At 36.3% G+C, this 19,559-nt stretch overlaps 3 protein-coding genes across 3 annotated transcripts; 2 read left to right on the top strand and 1 right to left on the bottom strand.

The window, feature by feature from the left end:
* The first annotated feature begins 7,657 nt into the window (after positions 1-7,657).
* On the top strand, positions 7,658-10,169 carry LOC130235251 (ASNSD1 upstream open reading frame protein-like). Its single transcript, XM_056465736.1, has 4 exons — positions 7,658-7,791; positions 7,910-7,963; positions 9,890-9,965; positions 10,085-10,169. Exons 1-4 carry the CDS (start codon positions 7,714-7,716, stop codon positions 10,123-10,125), a joined length of 249 nt encoding a protein of 82 aa, XP_056321711.1. The 5' UTR covers positions 7,658-7,713; the 3' UTR covers positions 10,126-10,169.
* asnsd1 (asparagine synthetase domain containing 1) lies at positions 10,138-13,937 on the top strand. Its single transcript, XM_056465734.1, has 3 exons — positions 10,138-11,544; positions 11,634-11,815; positions 13,501-13,937. Exons 1-3 carry the CDS (start codon positions 10,138-10,140, stop codon positions 13,745-13,747), a joined length of 1,836 nt encoding a protein of 611 aa, XP_056321709.1. The 3' UTR covers positions 13,748-13,937.
* zgc:136439 (uncharacterized protein LOC678627 homolog) lies at positions 13,864-17,334 on the bottom strand. Its single transcript, XM_056465735.1, has 8 exons — positions 16,995-17,334; positions 16,782-16,871; positions 14,782-14,861; positions 14,590-14,705; positions 14,409-14,506; positions 14,249-14,317; positions 14,114-14,172; positions 13,864-14,029 (listed from the first exon to the last, which is right to left on the bottom strand). The coding sequence occupies exons 1-8, from the start codon at positions 17,184-17,186 to the stop codon at positions 13,909-13,911; spliced, it is 825 nt and encodes a 274-aa protein (XP_056321710.1). The 5' UTR covers positions 17,187-17,334; the 3' UTR covers positions 13,864-13,908.
* Positions 17,335-19,559: the final 2,225 nt, after the last annotated feature.

The raw sequence follows: 19,559 nt of genomic DNA, 5'->3' as shown, positions 1-19,559 counted from the left end.
ATGTGTTTTTATGTACAGGACTTTGGTACCCTTTGTGGTTGGTTGAAAGTGCTCTGAAACAAAACTGAATTGAGTAATAGTAAAATCAAAACACTGTACTATTGAGTTTCCAACTTAACGTTATCCTATTTAATTTGCAAATACAATATTCAAGCTGTATTAGTTTTTTTATAGGGTTAAAGAAGTGGTTCACCCAAAAGTGAAAATTCTGTCATCATTTACTCACCTATACTTTTTCCATGCTAGTTTACGTTTTTTACTTCTGTTGAACACAAACGAAGATATTTTGAAGAATGTTGGAAACCTTTTACAATTGACATCCATAGTTAACTCAGACTGGCATGCAATAAGTAAAGGGTGAGTAAATGATGACAGAATTTTAATTTCTCGATGAACTACACTGTAAAAAAGTATCAGTATTCATGATTTTATTATTTTTTTCCCCATTTATTTATGCTTTTGAATTGCATTATGGGACCTTGATCTTTCTTCCAAAAACTTTTAACCTTAAAGTGTGAAAAAGTGACATTTATGAACATTTTTAATGGTTTAAAGTTATATATTGTCTTACCTTGTAATTACCTGCCAGTACATTTTCTGTTATTTTACAGACTTATTTCTCTCTATATTATTTTTTTATACATTATATTATTTAATATGACTAAAATGTCAATGAAAGTCACTTTGTTAAACTGCAGACATTAAATTTTCAACATAAAAAGTTGACAGAGCAGAGATCAACATCCCAAAATACAATTCACAATTGTAAATAAATGGAAAACACTTGTGAATCACAAAATATGGAAACTGATAATTAATTAATGAATTCATTCATTTTCCTTCGGCTTAGTCTTTTATCTTTACCACTTTTATCAGGGGTTGCCACAGCTGGATGAACCACCAACTACACTGGCATATGTTTTACACAGCAGATGGCCTTCCAGCTGCAACCCAGTACTGGGAAACATATTTGAAACTTAAATATTGAATTCAGCAAATCTAATTTAAATAGTTTTCTTTGACCTGACAAATTTACCTGGCAGTAAATACTCTAACACATCTGCTCAAATCTGGACAAGACAGACGGACAAAAAGATAGATAGATAGATAGATAGATAGATAGATAGATAGATAGATAGATAGATAGATAGATAGATAGATAGATAGATAGATAGATAGATAGATAGATAGATAGATAGATAGATAGATAGATAGATAGATAGACGGACAGGTGGATGGATGGATAATAGACGGACAGATGGGCGGATGGATGATAGACGGACAGACAAATAGATTGATAGACAGACAGACAGACAGACCGGGTGGGTGGATGGATGGATAGACAGATAATTGACGGACAGATGGATGGCTGGATGATAGATAAATAGATAGATATAGATAGATAGATAGATCTATAGACAGACAGACAGACAGACAGACAGACAGACAGACAGACGGAGCGGGTGCGTGGGTGGGTGGATGGATGGATGAATAGATAGATAATAGACGAACAGATGGATAGATAGACAGACAGACAGACATGGTGGGTGGGTGGGTGGATGGATGGATGGATGGATGGATGGATAGATAATAGACGGACAGATGGATGGCTGGAAGATACAGTAGATAGATAGATAGATAGATAGATAGATAGATAGATAGACAGACAGACAGACAGACAGACAGACAGACAGACAGACAGAATGGATGGATTGATTGATTGATTGATTGATTGATTGATTGATTGATTGATTTTTGGGTGTAAACTCTCTCTTTAAGCACATTTGAAACTTGCATATTGAATTCATCAAATGTAGTTAAATTGGTTTTCTTTGACATGAAAAACCAGCTGAGTAAATGTTCCAACACATCTGCTTAAATTTGGACAATTTTCAAACTGATAAGCATCCAAACTTTACACAGGTGTCTAAAATCAATGCTGAAGTATGCAGGGTTTACTTACTGCCATGACCATGACTGAACCCAAACAAACTCGAGTGTTTGTGACATTAGAGGTGGAAACACACAAGTAAACACTGTCCACGTGATTTAACACTTAAGCCTTTCATGGGTGACCACACATTTCAACAGGACTGTACAGCACAGGGGCTAATGCACAATCAACAGGACCACAAACACAAACACTGTAATTCAGTAAATGCAGGTTTTCTGTGTCATGAATGAGGTTAGAAGTTTACCAAACAGGAGAGTGGGATCTAACTGGTATTAAAAATAGGAATGGTGACAAAAAGCCAATACATTCTATGTTTAGAGGAACAGATGTTAGATTCAAATGACTTTTGTGCTGCTTGCTTTTATAAATGGAATGACTGAGAGCGGGTCTAGTTTGTAATTGTGGTAAACTCATACCTTAAAGTAAGGTTTAAGTCTGCCAGAAAGCTCGATTTGATCAAAATAAACAAACAAAATCAAGAAAACAAAGAAGTTTTTGGAGATAAATTAACTGAAGAAAAAACATTCTACTAAAAAAATAACTTTTTAATTTTAACAATTGCACAAAAAACACATTATTTGTGCTCCAAATGAATATAAAACTATAGAAAATATGCAAAATATCAAACTTTAAAGATAACTAAGATAAAATAATCTTAAATAAAATAACAGAATATAGAATTTTTATATTTTGTGTAAATGATGATACCATTAAGGTGACACAATGGAGCAGTAGGTAGTGCTGTCGCCTCACAGCAAGAAGGTTGCTGGTTTGAGCCTCGGCTGGGTCAGTTGGCAGTTCTGTGTGGAGTTTGAATGTTCTCCCTGCGTTCACGTGGGTTTCCTCTGGGTACTCCGGTTTCCCCCACAGTCCAAAGACATGCGGTACAGGTGAATTGGGTAGGCTAAATTGTCCATAGTGTATGAGTGTGTATGGGTTTCCCAGTAATGGGTTGCGGCTGGAAGGGCATCCGCTGCGTAAAACATATGCTGGATAAGTTGGCGGTTCATTCCTCTGTGGTGACCCCAGATTAATAAAGGGACTAAGCTGAAAAGAAAACCAATGAATGAATGAATAAAGCAGCACGGTGGCTCAGTGGTTAGCACTGTCACCTCACAGCAAGAAGGTCGCTGGGTTGAACCCCTGCTGGGTCAGTTGGGGTTTCTGTCTGGAGTTTTCATGTTCTCCCCATGTTTATGTGGGTTTCCTTCAGGTGCTCTGGTTTCCCCCACAGTCCAAAGACGTGCTATAGGTGAATAGGGTAAGCTAAATTGGCTGTAGTTTATGAGTGTGTGTGTGAATGTGAGAGTGTATGGGTGTTTCCCAGTACTGGGTTGTAGCTGGAATAGTTGGTGGTTCATTCCGCTGTGGTGACCCCTGATAAATAAGGGGATAGGAAAATGCTAAGGATAAAACTAAACCAATGGAAAATGAATGAATTAATAATTATGCATAATTACATCCAATTAACCCTAAACCTAACCTTCATTCTATTCCTAACCGAGCCAACGAACGAACCTAACTAACAAACACTACGACGCGGTATGGCACTGTTCCTTTTCGCGCTTACCAGCTGACCAATTACCTACATATGAACGGCTTTCCTGCTGTTACCAGATGGTTGTTGAGTTAGCTCGCCATGTATGTTAGATTATTGAGACGCAGAGAAGAGTTGATCATGACGACAGGGTTTGAGTCCGCTGAAGAACGGTTCCAGAAAGCTGGTAAGACAAAAACAGAAGCCAAAAAATATAATAAACAAGTAAATAACAGGGTGAGAATGTGGTAAAATCTGAAAACGTGGTAAAAATCAGGCGAGAGCTTTTCTTTTTCTGGATTGCTTTTTTCTCTGGGTTTATGTTACAAAATATAAAGGTACAAATGGAACGAAACATATTATTGTCAAAGATGCCAAAAGGATCAAATATGTTTCATGTAAAAAGAAGAGATAAGTAAAAGAAGAAATAAGTTTAAGTAATAGTCGAATGATGTATGTGGTAATGGGGTGGGAAAATAATAAGCTTGTGCTTTTCCATTTTCGCCCATGTTGAAATTTATTTTTTGTTAATGATATTTTATGTATGATATTTTGTTCGAAAATAAATAAATCAAATAAAAAAACTGTCGGTTGAGTTTAGGTAGGCCAGTCAATCGGGGCTTTTTAAAACACTATTAGTTTGGTTTAGGGAAGGAGGAGGGTGGGTCAGTCGATCGCCCAGTCAGTCAGTCAACAGCGGCCTCTGGTGAATTTACGCAAGAAGAGCAGGCGCGAATGGCACTAGTGAGAGAAATTTAAGATCTCAAAAAGCGTACACGGCAGCCTCTGGTGGATTCACAAAAACTGCAAAAAAGCAGCTTCTGGGACGTATTTGGCGCTCTCCTAAAATATATATAGTAGTACGTAATCAGAATGAGCCTGGGTTGGGTAAATAAATCATGTTACCAAAATTTAAATAGTGTGGCCAAAATTTGTATTGGAGTTTAATTTTATCTCATATTTAATTTTTATGTGTTTTGTAATATGTTTTTATAGTCATAATGCTGTAATAATGTACTAACCTTGCTTTTTACAAAGCTTACTTTCTTAATTGGTTTTTAATTAATTGCATTAAAACCAGTTAGGCCATCTGAACCACAAACATCATATTAATGAATAATTCTAATAATCTGAACCCATTTTTTATCCATGGATAACAAGTGAAATTTCAATATTTTAACCTGCACTTAGCAATCACCATAGCATTTTTATCCCCTCAGATACATTTTACTTATTTGACAAGTAGTAAAAAATTGCTGGTATATTCATGATTTAATAACCAAATAATCTTTTGTCTATGATCATTTTAGATGTGCATAATTAAAAGTGACAAAACCTTTTGTCATCAAAAGCGATGACCTCATGGCTCAGGATTGTGGATTTAAGATTGCGGCTTTTGGCTATTTAGTGTTGCGGGAGGAAAAATCAAAAGCCTCTAGTGTACAGTAAATACCACTCCATCTGATGGATTTAAAACATTTTTAAGTAAGACAGTAAAAGCCGAAGAGATTGGACTAGATTCATTTCCCCCACAGGATTAAAAGCAAACTGTACTTTAACATGTTTTTGAGGATAGTTCTCTAGTTACAAAGCAACCAAATATTTGGACTAAGTGGATTGCATACACCATGGGCTTATGATATCATGTTCATTTTATTTATCCCACCTTAAGGAGATAGTTCGGCCAAATAGGAAAATTCAAATGTTTAAGTTTTTTTTTCTGTTAATCACAAATAAAGATATTTTAAAACATGTTGGAAACCTGTAATCATTGACTTCCATGGTGTTTTTCCTATGGAAGTTGATGGTTAAAGGTTTTCAGATTTCTTCAAAATATCTTCTGTTGTGATCGACAGAATAAAGAAACTCATAAAGGTTTGGAACCACTTGAGGGTGACTACATTGTTTTATTACTAAATTATTATTATTTGAAGGTGAAGTCCTTTAAAGATGGTAGGGCAGTGGTGTCCAAACTCGGTCCTGGAGGGCCGATGTCCTGGAGAGTTTAGCTTCAACTTTAATCTATCACACCTGAACCAGCTAATCAAGCTCTTACTAGATAGACTACAAACCTCTGGGAAGGTGTGTTGAAACAAGTTGGAGCTAAACTTAGCAGGACATCGGCCCTCCTGGACCGAGTTTGTACACCCCTGCACTAGATACTAGAAAATTCCTGGCAGGTCTGTTGGAGCTAAACTCAGCAGGACACTGGCCCTCCAGGACCAAGTTTGGACACCCCTGTGGTAGGATATCAGCACAGCGCTATGGCGCTGGGGGGGAGGGAGATTTTAGGATGGTCCTGAGGGCCCATGATATTGGGGGCCCCCAGAGATATGATTCGGGGTCCACGCACAACCCCACACCCCTCTCTTCACTTCACTTTAGTACCCGACTCCTACCCCCACCCTCAACTTTCGTCTGCGGCATTTACCCAAGTCAAGTCGTTCAAGTCGTGGCTGGGTCAGTTGGCATTTTTGTGTGGAGTTTGCATGTTTTCCCAGTGTTGGCGTGGGTTTCCTTCCAGTGCTCCGATTTCCCCCATAGTTCAAAGACATGCCCTATAGGTGAAATAAATAAGCTAAGTTGTCTATAGTGTATGAGTGTGAATGAGCGTGTACGGATGTTTCCCAGTACTTGGTTGCAGCTGGAAGGGCATCCGCTGTGTAAAACATATGCTGGATAAGTTGGCGGTTCATTCTGTTGTGGCGACCTCTGTTGAATAAAGGAACTAAGCCGAAAAGAAAATGAATGTGTGAATGAATCTCGAAATTGTACCACAAAAAAATGCTAAGGGTTTTTTCTAAGGACTTGTGGAATTTGTTTTACTTGCCCCATTAAAATTCAAACACTTATTTATGAACAAATGTTGTTTTAAGAAAGATAACTGAACTAAATTGGTAAATAGAAGTTAAAAACTTTTGTTAAATGTTTTTTAAGATAAATTGTAGGTTGTCCTGATTGACTTTTATTGAAATATATTGTCAGTGATTGGATGGGTTTGGCCCAATTAGGTATAGCCTTCAGTGGTGTAAAGTAACTAATTACAAATACTCAAACTACTGTAATTGAGTAGTTTTTCTCAGGAATTGCAATTTACTAAGTAGTTTTAAAAATGTGTACTTTAACTTTCCCTTGAGTACATTTTTAGTGCAGTATCGGTACTTTTACTCCACTACTTTCCTTCAACCTGCAGTCACTACTTTATTTTTTCCTGTCTATGGGGATTTTAAAAAATCAGTCCTGTGATTCCTGTCCAATCAAATGGCACATAAAAGGTAAATCGCATCATAATGAACTACCTCAAGACATGGACGATTAATAAATGCTGCAAACTGTTTGGAAGAATTAAAAGTATTCAAGAAGATGTCCAAACTTTTTCCATGCATTGACTCAGAGAGTGGTTACATGCCTGTCACTGATGAGAAGATTGATGTTGTACTCCAACGTTGTGGGGACGTTGCATCTTGTTTGCAAATGAAAATCGGGTTGACGTCAGAACTCAACCAGCATTACATCGACAAAGAAAAAATAAGAACCTGTTTAATATTATTCAAGACCTGCAACACCATATTTTAGTGAATATTTTTCAGGCCCAATATGTAGTTTTTGAAATTTGAGACAATTTAAGACTTTTTAAGACCCAATAGACACCCTGAATTTTTTTTTCCATTATAGTGAGCTTTATTTGTTTATCTTGAAGGTTAAAAAGCAAACAATATCCTCTTTATGATAGCTCTCAAATTACTGTACAGGACAACCAAAATATTTGGATAGGATAATGTTGTGTACACCTAGAGCTATGATAGGCTATATTTTTCATCATATTATCCTACATTATATGGCAAAATATGATATAAGATAATATCAGGTTTAGACAGATAGGCTATAGCAGCTGTTCGCGATAAAAGGTATTGGTTTATATGCGAGTAAAAACTCTTTTTGGAAGCATTTGACGTATTTGAAGCGTATTTGACAACATTACTTAGATTCTCTTCATTCATCAACACGTCTTTGTTTAGACGCTGCAGGTTTATCTGGCCAACGTTATTCTTTAACAGTTTAATATTGCAATATATGCTTTGTTTATCTGGGCATAATGGGGTTAGGATGACGTGACGCACTTTTAAAGCGTCGTTGGCGAATACGTCATTCGCGTTCGACAAACGAGATACTTGCATGTGTAAATGTTTCCCTAAAATGATCTGAAGCGATTTAATAAATAATGTCGTCCAAGAACATACAGCGAACTGAGCCTGGGGCTCCAGAAGAGCGCGCACAAAAAGAGGAGCTGAACCAAAAGGTTGTCTATCATAAATGTATTTGTAACTTCGTGTTGTTAACGTCAAAACACGTTGAGTATGTTTAGTCATTTCTGTTTTCTATTATCTTAAAAACGTAACTTATTTAATTATTCACAGATAAAAGAGCAAAAGATTGTTGTCGACGAGTTAAGTAACTTGAAGAAAAACAGGGTATGTATATACAAGACCACTTTCAAATTCTATCATGAGGCATTCTGCATTTGGTGTAGCAGATGCTTTCACTCAATTATAGATGAAACAAAGTCAAACTACTCAGTACACATCGCTATAGAAGGCAATATATGCTAAAACTGTTAAGACTCTAAAATAGAATATTATATTTGAACGTATGATTCTTGTTTTTGGTATCACTTTATTTTGATGGTCCTTTTAACGCATTTTGTTGAATTTAGGTTACATTGCACATACATGCCAACTAATTCTCATTAGATTATAAGTATTAGGTTAGGTTAGTGTTAGTGTAAGTTGACATGTAATTGCAAAGTTTCTTATAGTCAGTAAAATGTCTGTTAAAGGAGCATCATTAGGATTAAGCAGACGGTCTACTAATGCTCAAATAAAAATTATTTGGCATGTAGTTGCAATGCAAATTTAGTCAACAAAATGTGCAATAGGGACCATCAAAATAAAGTCTTATGTTTTTAATTATGTTCACATTTAAAAAATCTCAACTTCAAAGATTCTTCAGTGTTTAGAGATATTTATTTAGTTAAATTTATGAAAGATAAAGCGTAATTGTGAAATAGAGTTTATTTGACATCAATTACAGTTTTTCTCAGTGGCTTTAGTGCATTTCTCACAACTCTATTTACATTTGCACAAGAGTTAATGCATTTCTCAAAACAATTAGTCATTTGTGCACATCATAGTAGCAGTTTCTCATTCCCTTCAGCAAATTGCGAATGCTTTTAGACATGTATCAGTTGCTTTCATACAACTCTCTGCTGTTTATAACATTATCATTTGCTTATGTCATGTCAGTCAAAATTAATTAAACTTGTGAAGGCTGAATAGTCATTCCATATAAAACTAATAGTCCTCATTTCATTACTTGAGTTACTGCATACAAAAATGTTGAACGAGTTGTCAAAATCTGTCAAGCTAATTTTATGTGAAGTAAATTAATTAGAATTGCAAAGAGCAAATGCAGTAAAAATGTGAAAAGTACATATTCAGTGTCCTGTACTCGGATACCTCACTAAATGCACTGATGTGTAACTTTACTGTAGTTTTCACATGGCTGTGCAAATAGTATATAGTGCTGTCTTGAGCATTTTCAGCAAGCGTCACCAATATCTGACTTTTTTGCAGTGGAAGAAATGTACAGAGTAAACTGTCATAATGAAAACAAGACAAAGCCATTTGACTATCTTGTTCATAAACAATGGTGTCAGGACTTTTCATCTTGATGACACTGACACTTTCATTGACATCAATACTTGCTTTTGAGGAATGAGCTATCCATTTTGAGCAAGTGACACGCTTTTGCAGGTTATCATCTAGGTTTTGCAGTTTGTAATAATTGTTATATACAATGATTGTTGTGAGAAATGCACCAAAGCCACTGAGAAAAACTGTAAAAGCCAAGTAGAATTTAAGTTTGACAAAATTATCAACTTATTAAGTACCTTAAATGTATAATTTGTTGCCATTTTCTAACCCATTGGGATTCAAATTAGACAACTCCTTTAAACTATTGTATTCATTATTTTAAGATAATTTACCTCAAAGTCAGTGTTCTTGTTATGGCAGACTTGTAAATGAAGAAGACAGGACTGAGTTTTATTTCTGGCCTGTATATGTTTAGTCTTATAAGTGGAGATTTTCTAGAGTACTTGTATAGCCTTATGTCTTATGTGTATAGTTGAGTATCTTATAGTACATGTTAGTTATGCGTAGGTTTTTAAAATAGCTCTTATGTCCAATGTTGTGTTTGTATTCATGATTATGTAGCACTGTTGCCCTGGGAGACTCTACATTTCGTTCCTCTGTGTTCACACATGTAGCTGAATGACAGTAAAGCTCAACTTGACTTGATATCATCACATTCCAGTAATACTAAGATTATTTTCACAGAGAGTGTACACCCAGCAACCTAACAGCAATATATTCTTTCTGGCAGACAAAGGAGAAACCCTTAGCTCTTGTAAACGTAAGTGCTTCTGTTATCCTCAAGTTGTTTCTGCTTTTTTGATAGATGATACATAAATACAATACTAATGCCACCATTTTGAGTGTGTCCTCACATTGTTATAATTTTCTGTTATACAGAGGATCTGGATAACATGAGGAAAGAGTATCAAGATATATAGTGAAGTGATATCATGTGTGGGATCTGCTGTGTGGTCAGTTTGACCACACCGCATGATCCACTGGAGGAGAATGTGCATAAAAATCTCAAACACAGAGGACCCAATTGTAGCAAAGACATTACAGAAGAAATCTCAAACTGCAGTCTCCTATTATCTGCACATGTACTTCATATGAGGGGTTGCTTGACCCCTCAACCTCTTCAAGATGACATTGGCAACATGCTTCTCTGGAATGGAGAGGTGTTTGGTGGTCTGAAAATAGAGCAGGAAGAAAATGACACCAAAGTTCTTCTTCATCAACTGTCAGAAGCAAGGAGTGCCTCAGATATTGTATGTTTATTATCAAAACTCAAAGGACCGTGGGCCTTTATCTATTACCAAAGCTCTGAGCGCTGCATCTGGTTTGGGAGAGACTTTTTTGGGAGAAGAAGTCTGCTTTGGAAATTCAATCCTGAAAGAGCTTCTTTCACGCTCTCATCCGTTGCTTCCCAGCCAGAAGATGATAGTCAATCTCAATGGCAGGAGGTACCACCTTGTGGAGTTTACAAGTTTGACCTAACAGAGACTTCACCAATTGGGACATTTATTTTTGAACTTTATCCATGGATTTTCCACAGTGATGACAAGCCAAACGAAAGTCTGGAATCGAAATGTGAAGGTCTTTCCAGATGTGTTTCTGTGAACACAAATAGTTCTGGACTTTACCTGACCTCCCCAGTTTGTCCGATGAACACATCAATTTCATCACCTACAGCTGAACAAGATCTTAACACCTCTCAAACCTCTGTTGAAAATTTGAAGGCATTCCTAACAAACACTGACAAGAAAGCAATGGTTGGTGCACTCATTGATGTTCTAAGCGAGTCTGTTCGTAAGAGAGTGCAGTACTTACCTGCTCAGGATGCACCGGAGGTCGCCTTAAATGAAACAAAAGCTGACATTGCCATTCTTTTCTCTGGAGGAATTGATTCAATGATACTAGCTGCCCTTACTGATAGGCACGTTCCTGCAGACAAGCCCATTGACTTGCTCAATGTTGCTTTCAAAATGCAAGAAGCAAAAATGCCTCCCAAGTCCATGAAGAAAGGTAAAAATAAGAAGACCGACTGTGATGATGCTGATAAAACGCAATTGGGTCAGCAGAAGTTTAATCAGTTTGATGTGCCCGACCGAATAACAGGGAGAGCAGGTCTGCAAGAACTTAAGGATCTCAGTCCAAAGCGCCACTGGAACTTTATCGAAATTAACGTAACTCAAGAGGAGCTTGTGGACATGCGACAGAAACGCATCTGTCATTTGGTGCACCCTTTGGACACTGTTCTGGATGACAGCCTTGGATGTGCTATTTGGTTTGCTGCCAGAGGAATTGGTGTCATAAATGAGGCTGTTGATGAAGAACTTTATATTTCAGAAGCAAAGGTAACATTATTAGTCTCATTGTATTCTGTTATGTCTGTGTGCAAGGACTAGGTCACACTGTATAAAATGTTATTTTTCCGTTCTCACAGGTGGTTCTGACTGGCATCGGGGCAGACGAACAGCTGGCAGGTTACTCCAGACACAGGGTTCGATATAAACACTCAGGACTTGAAGGACTTGTCAAAGAGCTGGCTATGGAACTGGGTCGAATATCCTCACGAAATCTTGGAAGAGATGACCGAATCATTGGGGATCATGGAAAAGAGGCCAGGCAAGCTTTACACTTTGCAGTTCAAGCAATATCTAAGAGTGTATTCCAATCAGGAAAGTTTAATTCACTTGTTTGGTCTGGATCAAACACATTGTTCACTTTTTTGTTTATTTGTTGTAGTGTTGTCAAAAGTATTGAGTTCGGTACTGACATTTAAAAAAACTTCCATTTCCGCAAACATTTGAAAGCTGTTGTGTTTTTAAACACCCCTGATTGGCCATTGTGTTCATTTGCTCAATAGAACTGACTGTGATTGGCTGGGAAGTTCATCAATTCACTATTCTTTACCGTTGTTCACCTGTTGCAAACACAACTGTTGTGAAAAAGAAAACCCCACAACTGACAAACTTGCAGTAGCTCTGAGGGACTATTTATATATCGCATATTTTGCTCACACAAGTTCTTTATTTCGGGGCAACACGGTGGTGAAGTGAGTAGCACAATCACCTCACAGCAAGGTCGCTGGTTCGAGCCCCGGCTGAGTCAGGCGGCATTTCTGTGTGGAGTTTGCATGTTCGGGTGGTCTGGTTTCCCCCACAAGTCCAAAAAACATGTGGTATAGGTGAATTGGGTTAGCTAAATTGTCTGTAGTATATGTGTGTGAATGAGTGAGTATGAATGTTTCCCAGTGATGGGTTGCAGCTGGAAGGGCATCCACTGCGTAAAACAAATGCTGGATAAGTTGGCGATTCATTCTGCTGTGGCAACCCCTAATTAATAAAGGGACTAAGCTGAAAAGAAAATGAATGAATGATTGAGTGAAGTTTTTTTATTTCAAATGTATATGTGTGTAAATTCAGAGCAATGCATGCACATTTCAGTTATTGCAATGGTTGACTAGTTACCTCAGACAAATGCAGAGACTTTTTTTTTTTTATCAGAAATTAAACTTGTAACAGAGCTAGAGTGTGGCTGATGGTTCCTTAGCATAGGCAGATGCCAGTGATTTACAACTCAAACTATTGGTGCACATCAGAGTGTGATTGTTGTATACACACCTGCCCACAAGCTCTGCACCAAAGGGGGAACAAACTTGAGTTTAATTGAATCAGTGGATCTCAAACGTTTTTCACACAGTACAACCTCAGAAGAAAATTGTCTCCAAGTACCACCATAATGAGCAGTACTGAAATACAGTAGTGTAGTACGCCCAGTAAAGAAGCTACAGCTCTGTACAGTTCAAAAACATAGCAGATTAATTCCTATTATTAAGAATATTCATTAATATCAGCCACTTTAAACATTATAAATACTTTGAACATTAACACTGTACTGTGCTTATATGTAAAACAAACAAAGAAAGTAAAACGTCAACGTTTAAATTGAAATGTGCTTTTAAAAGTTAAAAATGGTAGGCTACTGTTCTTAAAAAGTAAAAAAAAAGTAAAAAAGGTATTAACATATAGTAGCCTATTCATCAAAATCTGGAGATGGACCTCATAAATAGGCTATATGTCATCACATTATTATATAAATCATTTTTGAAATATATGTAGCATGTACATATGACATATTTGATTCCTCCGCGTACCACTAGTGGTACAGGTACCACAGTTTAAGAACCACTGAATTAAATCAAACCAAACAAGGCAGGTGTATTTACACTGATTAAATAACTAATTCAACCAGAAATTAAACGCAATTATACTGGAAATAATTCCTCTGCATATTTCTTTATAACTCAGATTCCCATACTTGGATGAAGATGTAGTCAGTTTCCTTAACGGACTGCCTGTGTCGGAGAAGGCTGACTTGTCTCTACCTAGAGGAGTTGGAGAAAAACTATTACTGCGGTTAGCAGCTGTTGAGCTGGGATTGGGACTCTCTGCTCTCCTGCCTAAGAGGGCCATGCAGTTCGGCTCCAGGATCGCCAAGTTAGAGGACAATCATGAAAAGGCTTCAGATAAGTGCAAAAGGCTTGTCACCACATAATTTAATATTCTGTCTTTTCTTGGTTTTGTTTTTAACATACAATTGAAATCATTGGTTTAGGGTAATGGGATTGAGTTCAACACCCATTTGTGAAAATGATTCACTCAACAAAGACAAAAAATGATGATGTTTTATTCTGAATGTTTTACTCTCATTATGTACTACATTAAATAAACAGCTGAATTTTGAAGTTGGTCCTTGAAGTATTTGTCACATTCGACGTACGATGCCAGATTTCCCACATCAAATCGACCAGATATCCTGTGCACATACACAGGCTTCCTAAAAATAAAAGCAAGTGCGATTAATGTTATTGGTTGAGCGCATACACAATGGCTTATTGTTTATGATTTGGTTTTAAGTAACCTTAATATGAGCCATGACAGAAAGGTGCCTGGTGCGTCATGCTCTTCAATTGGGGTGTTCTGTATGGAGAAGAGTTAGATTTGAAAAAGTAACATTTTACAGTAATTATAGATATTGAAAATAGATCAACTGTACCTTCTTCTCATCAAGAAAAACTTCCAAAAGAGGAAGTGAGGTCTTTGAAAACAAGTAAAAGCACGGACACTGAAACAAGAAAAAAACATTGAGAATATCAACTCTAAGAAAGCCAAACAGTACTGAAATGTCTTTATCATAAAAACAAAAGAAAACGCACAGCGTTACGTGAATTAGTTTCACTTAAGAGAGGTTTTTCTTTCAGACACTGTACTTTAAGGTCCTCATCCAACTCCAGAATACCGTATTTGGATGTTTCTGAAAGTTGAAATTGAATAATGTATTTAAATGACCATATGTTTAGCAAAGCTGAAAGCATATTGTTCTGTTTTTACGCTCACCCTCATCTTTGCATCGGTATGCCAGCACTAAATTGCTCTCTTTGTCTTTATTTTGGACTTCAAAGAATCTCTCTGTAAATTTCCTAAGGCTGAAGTCCTCTTTGAATAAAGTATCTCTGCAAAATGAAAACATATTTTTATTTTAAAGCCATCTCAAACATTTGCTTGGCGAGAGTGTTGTGATGGTCATACCCTCCGATAACTAGTAAGTGGTCATCCACAGCACACAACTTGATTGTCAACTGAAGACAGGCAACAGCACCGTGTCTGTCCTGCAGAAACATAGAAAAATTGTTTGTTTTTAAAAATCACATTCAACATTACCTGATTTTAGACATGCAGATATTCAATAATTCAATATATTATTGATAATGAACACAATATTAATATCATGGGCACTTTAGAACACCATGAATTATTATTTTAACTTTTAGAGTGTCTTTCAAGAATATTCAGATTGTTGTATTGGAAGTGGTCCTTCATCATAATACCAATTGCTAAAAGACAATTTATTTTCAAACATTGCGCTATTGAAAATTCTGTGACTGTTTATAGGACTTTTGTTCGTACAGTAAGGCTCCATTTGTTAACATCACTTAATTTAAAGGTGCCATATATAGGCATGGGACGATAACCTGTTTCAAGGTTCACTGCAGTTTTAAAAACGCTAACATTTTTTGTGATACCGTTCCTACAATATATTTAAATTATATAAGTTTAGTGTTTTAGGGCAAAATATTAAAATACATTGTGTTCAATGAGGAAAAGTTTTTTTTTTTTTTTTTTAACCAAACATTTAAAACGAACAGATTTTAGAGCAGTAATCACAATATCTTGAAACAATGATGTTTTTATCCAAGGTTATCATACCGTCAGAATCTTGTACCGTCCCGTGCCTAGCCATATAATGCATTAGTTCAGTAAGTTAAATCGTTCTCTGATATCTACATAGCAGGTATAAGGCTTAGGTAAGTTCAAACAGAAGTTTTAAATTTCCAGAATTGGTTTTATATGCTCATTTATTACTCAATAAAATACCCTCACTATCAGGTGGAAAAATTGTGGCTTATCAGACAAAGTTTGAGAAGTGCATATTAATGATCATAGAGCAACATGATGGTCTGTTTCGGCTAGTGCTCTCAGGTCAGGTTCGCATGATGTAAAACCTGACCTAAAGTACATGAAAATAACGAGGGTGTGGCCCGTGAGTCACGCAACAGTCTGCTGTGTGTTCTAAATGGCCTTTTATCGCCTGGGTTTTACACTCACAGATTTTACACGAGAACAACGAAATAATGGTGTCTGAAGCTTACGGTAATACCATTTCTATATACTGATCTTTTTTTTCGACTATGCCTAAGTATACCCTAAATTTCTTTATAAGGGCACCTTTCACTAAAGTCAATGTAATGACAACTACATATGCATTTATTAATGTTAAATTGTTAATTTCGTAGTAAACATAACACATCAAGACATCATAATGGGCTTAATAAAATTCCTGTTTTTTAAAAATAATTTAAAGAAATCATAAATATATTATTTTAAGGTGCTGTATTAATTCTATGCTATACTGTTCTAAACATGTTAAGTATAAATATATATATATATATATATATATATATATATATATATATATATATATATATATATATATATATATATATATATGTATATGTAAATGTAATTGTATATATTAGTTTTTTAACATAAAGATAAAATTGAAAATCTTACTTGCACAATAGTCATAAATATGTCCAAAGAGACTATTTAAATGTTCTAATACAGAGGTATGCAAACTCGGTCCTGGAGGGCCGGTGCCCTGCACAGTTTAGCACCAACTTCACTGGCCCTCCAGGAACCGAGTTTGGACATAAAATTCAGAAAATTAAAATAATATTTTTAAAATTAATTTTAACATAACTATAATATAGCTAGCTATTTCTCACTATGGATTTTAATAGATTCACTAACGTTTACTAATGAGACTTCATTGTAAAGTGTTATCTATTGTACACGATCATCCGTTTGCTATTTATGAAGTAATAAAACTAGGTATTTTTTGTTATTATACCTTTTAAAGTTATATTTTTTGCAACTTGGTCAATATTGTGTCAATATCATGATACATATATCGTGATTAAAACTTTAGCAAATTATCACAATAAAACATGATACTGGCAGAAGCCTACCTCATTTCTTCTTGTACCATCGTTTATTATTTTAACATTGGGGAACTCTTGAGCCCACTGCTGGAACGCTTCATGGTAAAGATCATTTGTCTGTCCAATAAATGATACAGTTTATGATTTTGTGCACAATAATCAGAATCATAAGTCAAAAACTATTACTAAAAGCTCAATATTGTTATATTTTTAAAAATTGAACCGTTATTATGGACTCACAACCACATAAACAGTGTCCACACATCCTGTTTTGGTCAGTGCCTGAAGCCAGTGTGAGATCAGTGCACATGAACCAACGGGAAGCAGAGGTTTGGCAATGCCGCTCAGATGCTTGAATTTCCCCGTCGTGTCAATCTCAATATCCCGCTGCAGTCTCGTGCCATAACCTGCTGCCAAAATAACAGCTTTCATTGTCGGCTGAAAATGAAACTTACAACAACTATGATAAGCTTGGATTTTAAATAAGTTTGCGGAAATCGGAAAGGAGCACACTTTCGTACTGATCGTAATCTACGCAATGGGCAAAGGTTAGGGTTGCTGCTTTTTCTTTCTGGCAGGCTCAGACTCACGCATGCGCAGTAGCTGGTACAACGTTTGCGCTCCACATCCGCGAAACCGACTTGGCTCATGAATATTGATTAGGTTAGGAGGTGTTGCGTATACTAGGGGGCGTCATCTCAGGGGCGTATCAATCAAGGGGGACGGGGGGATATGTCCCCCGCACTTTTAGAGACAGACCATTTGGAAACAGGTGATTAAGAATGTAAACCTTTGGATTTCATACAACACTTTTAAAATGTCCACTACACCCCTGCGTCATCTACTTTCATAAAAGACTTGAAAGGGACTTTTGCTTTCACACTCAGGTTCTGTCCGTGCAAATAAATAAATAAAAAATAGATATTATTTTTAATGTACTTTTATTAATTTTATACCATATTGTTCTTTACATGTTAAAGGCTTGCATGTTTATATCAGTTTTAAATCTTCTAAACGCGAATTTTGTCACCGTTTATAAATGTACACTAGATTATAAATATCCTAAGAACTAACAATGCTGATGCTAACATCTAAAAAACTTTATTTTAATATCATGGGACCTTTAAGTCTAATTTATAAGTAAATTAAAAAATTTAAGTTGTCGTTTATTAACAAAGATCAAATTGAAAATCGTACTTGCACAATAGTGTAAATATGTCTAAAGACAAACAATTTAGAACATTTAAATTGTAATATTATTTCATCATTATATTATTGATCTAATTATTGGTTGATTAGGCTTTTAAAGATATTAAAAAGAATTTAAAAAGCACTAATAATAAAACAACTTTTAAAAAATATAAAGTAATAAATTGTCATTTTGTCACTCCCTTATTAAATTTTTTTTTTTAAACGTTTATAGGCGCGTTTTCTGTTCAGTTATGTACCTTACTTTTACAGTCAGTGTTAGATGTATTAATTCATCTAATTTATTGTGATGTTTTTATTATTGTATGTATGTGTGTGTACTGATCTATATACCACTTTAATGGGTACACCTTGCTAGTACCGGGTTTTGCCTTTAGAACTGCCTTAATTCTTGGTGGCATAGATTCAACAAGCTACTGGAAATGTTCCTCTGAGATTTTGGTTCATATTGACATAATAGCATCACGCAGTTGCTGCAGATTTGTCGGCTGCACATCCATGATGTGAATCTCCCATTCCACCACGTACCAAAGGTGCTCTATTGGATTGAGTTCTAGTGACTGTGGAGGCTATTTGTGTACAGAACTCATTGTCATGTTCAAGAAACCAGTCTGAGATGATTCAGCCTCTATGACATGGCGCGTTATCCTGCTTGAAGTAGCCATCAGAAGATGGGGACACTGTAGTCATAAAGGGATTAACATTGTCAGCAACAATATTTAGGTAGGCTGTGGTTGCTTAATTGGTACAAATGGGCCCAAAGTGTGCCAAGAAAATATCCCACACACCATTACACCACCAGGCTAAACTATTGATACAAGGCAGGATGGATCCATGCTTTCATGTTGTTGACGCCAAATTCTGACCCTACCATCTGCATGTCACAGCAGAAATCTAGACTCATCAGACCAGGCAAAGTTTTTACAATCTTCTATTGTCCAATTTTGGTGAGCCTGTGTGAATTGTAGCCTCAGTTTCCTGTTCCTGACAGGAGTGACACCCGGTGTAGTCTTCTGCTGCTATAGCCTATCTGCCTCAAGGTTGGACGTGTTGTGAGTTCAGAGATGCTCTTCTGCATACCTCAGTTGTAACTAGTGGTTATTTAAGTTACCGTTGCCTTTCTATCAGCTGAAACCAGTCTGGCCATTCTCATCTGACCTCTGGCATCAACAAGGCATTTGCGCCCACAGAACTGCCGCTCACCGGAGATTTTCTTTTTTTCAGACCATTCTCTGATAACCCTATGAGGGTTGTGCATGAAAATCACAGTAGATCAGCAGTTTCTGAAATACTCAGACCAGCCTGTCTGACACCAACAATCATGCCACATTCAAAGTCACTTAAATCACATGTTTCCCCATTTTTTTATGCTCTGTTTGAACTGCAGCAGATCGCCTAAACCATGTCTACATTCCTAAATGCATTGAGTTGCTGCCATGTGATTGGCTGATTAGAAATATGCGTTAACAAGCAGTTGGACAGGTGTACCTAATAAAGTGGCCAGTTTAAGACTTGTAGATCAATGGTGTTTACCGTAATTTTATTTTAATAACTCTGTCATTTGAATGAACACTTTTGTATTTTTATGCTGAGTTT

Source organism: Danio aesculapii, chromosome 9 (assembly GCF_903798145.1).
Source record: "Danio aesculapii chromosome 9, fDanAes4.1, whole genome shotgun sequence".
Lineage (NCBI taxonomy): Eukaryota > Metazoa > Chordata > Actinopteri > Cypriniformes > Danionidae > Danio > Danio aesculapii.
Note: the sequence above shows the minus strand (reverse complement) of the source record. Positions and strands in the feature narration are given on the sequence as shown.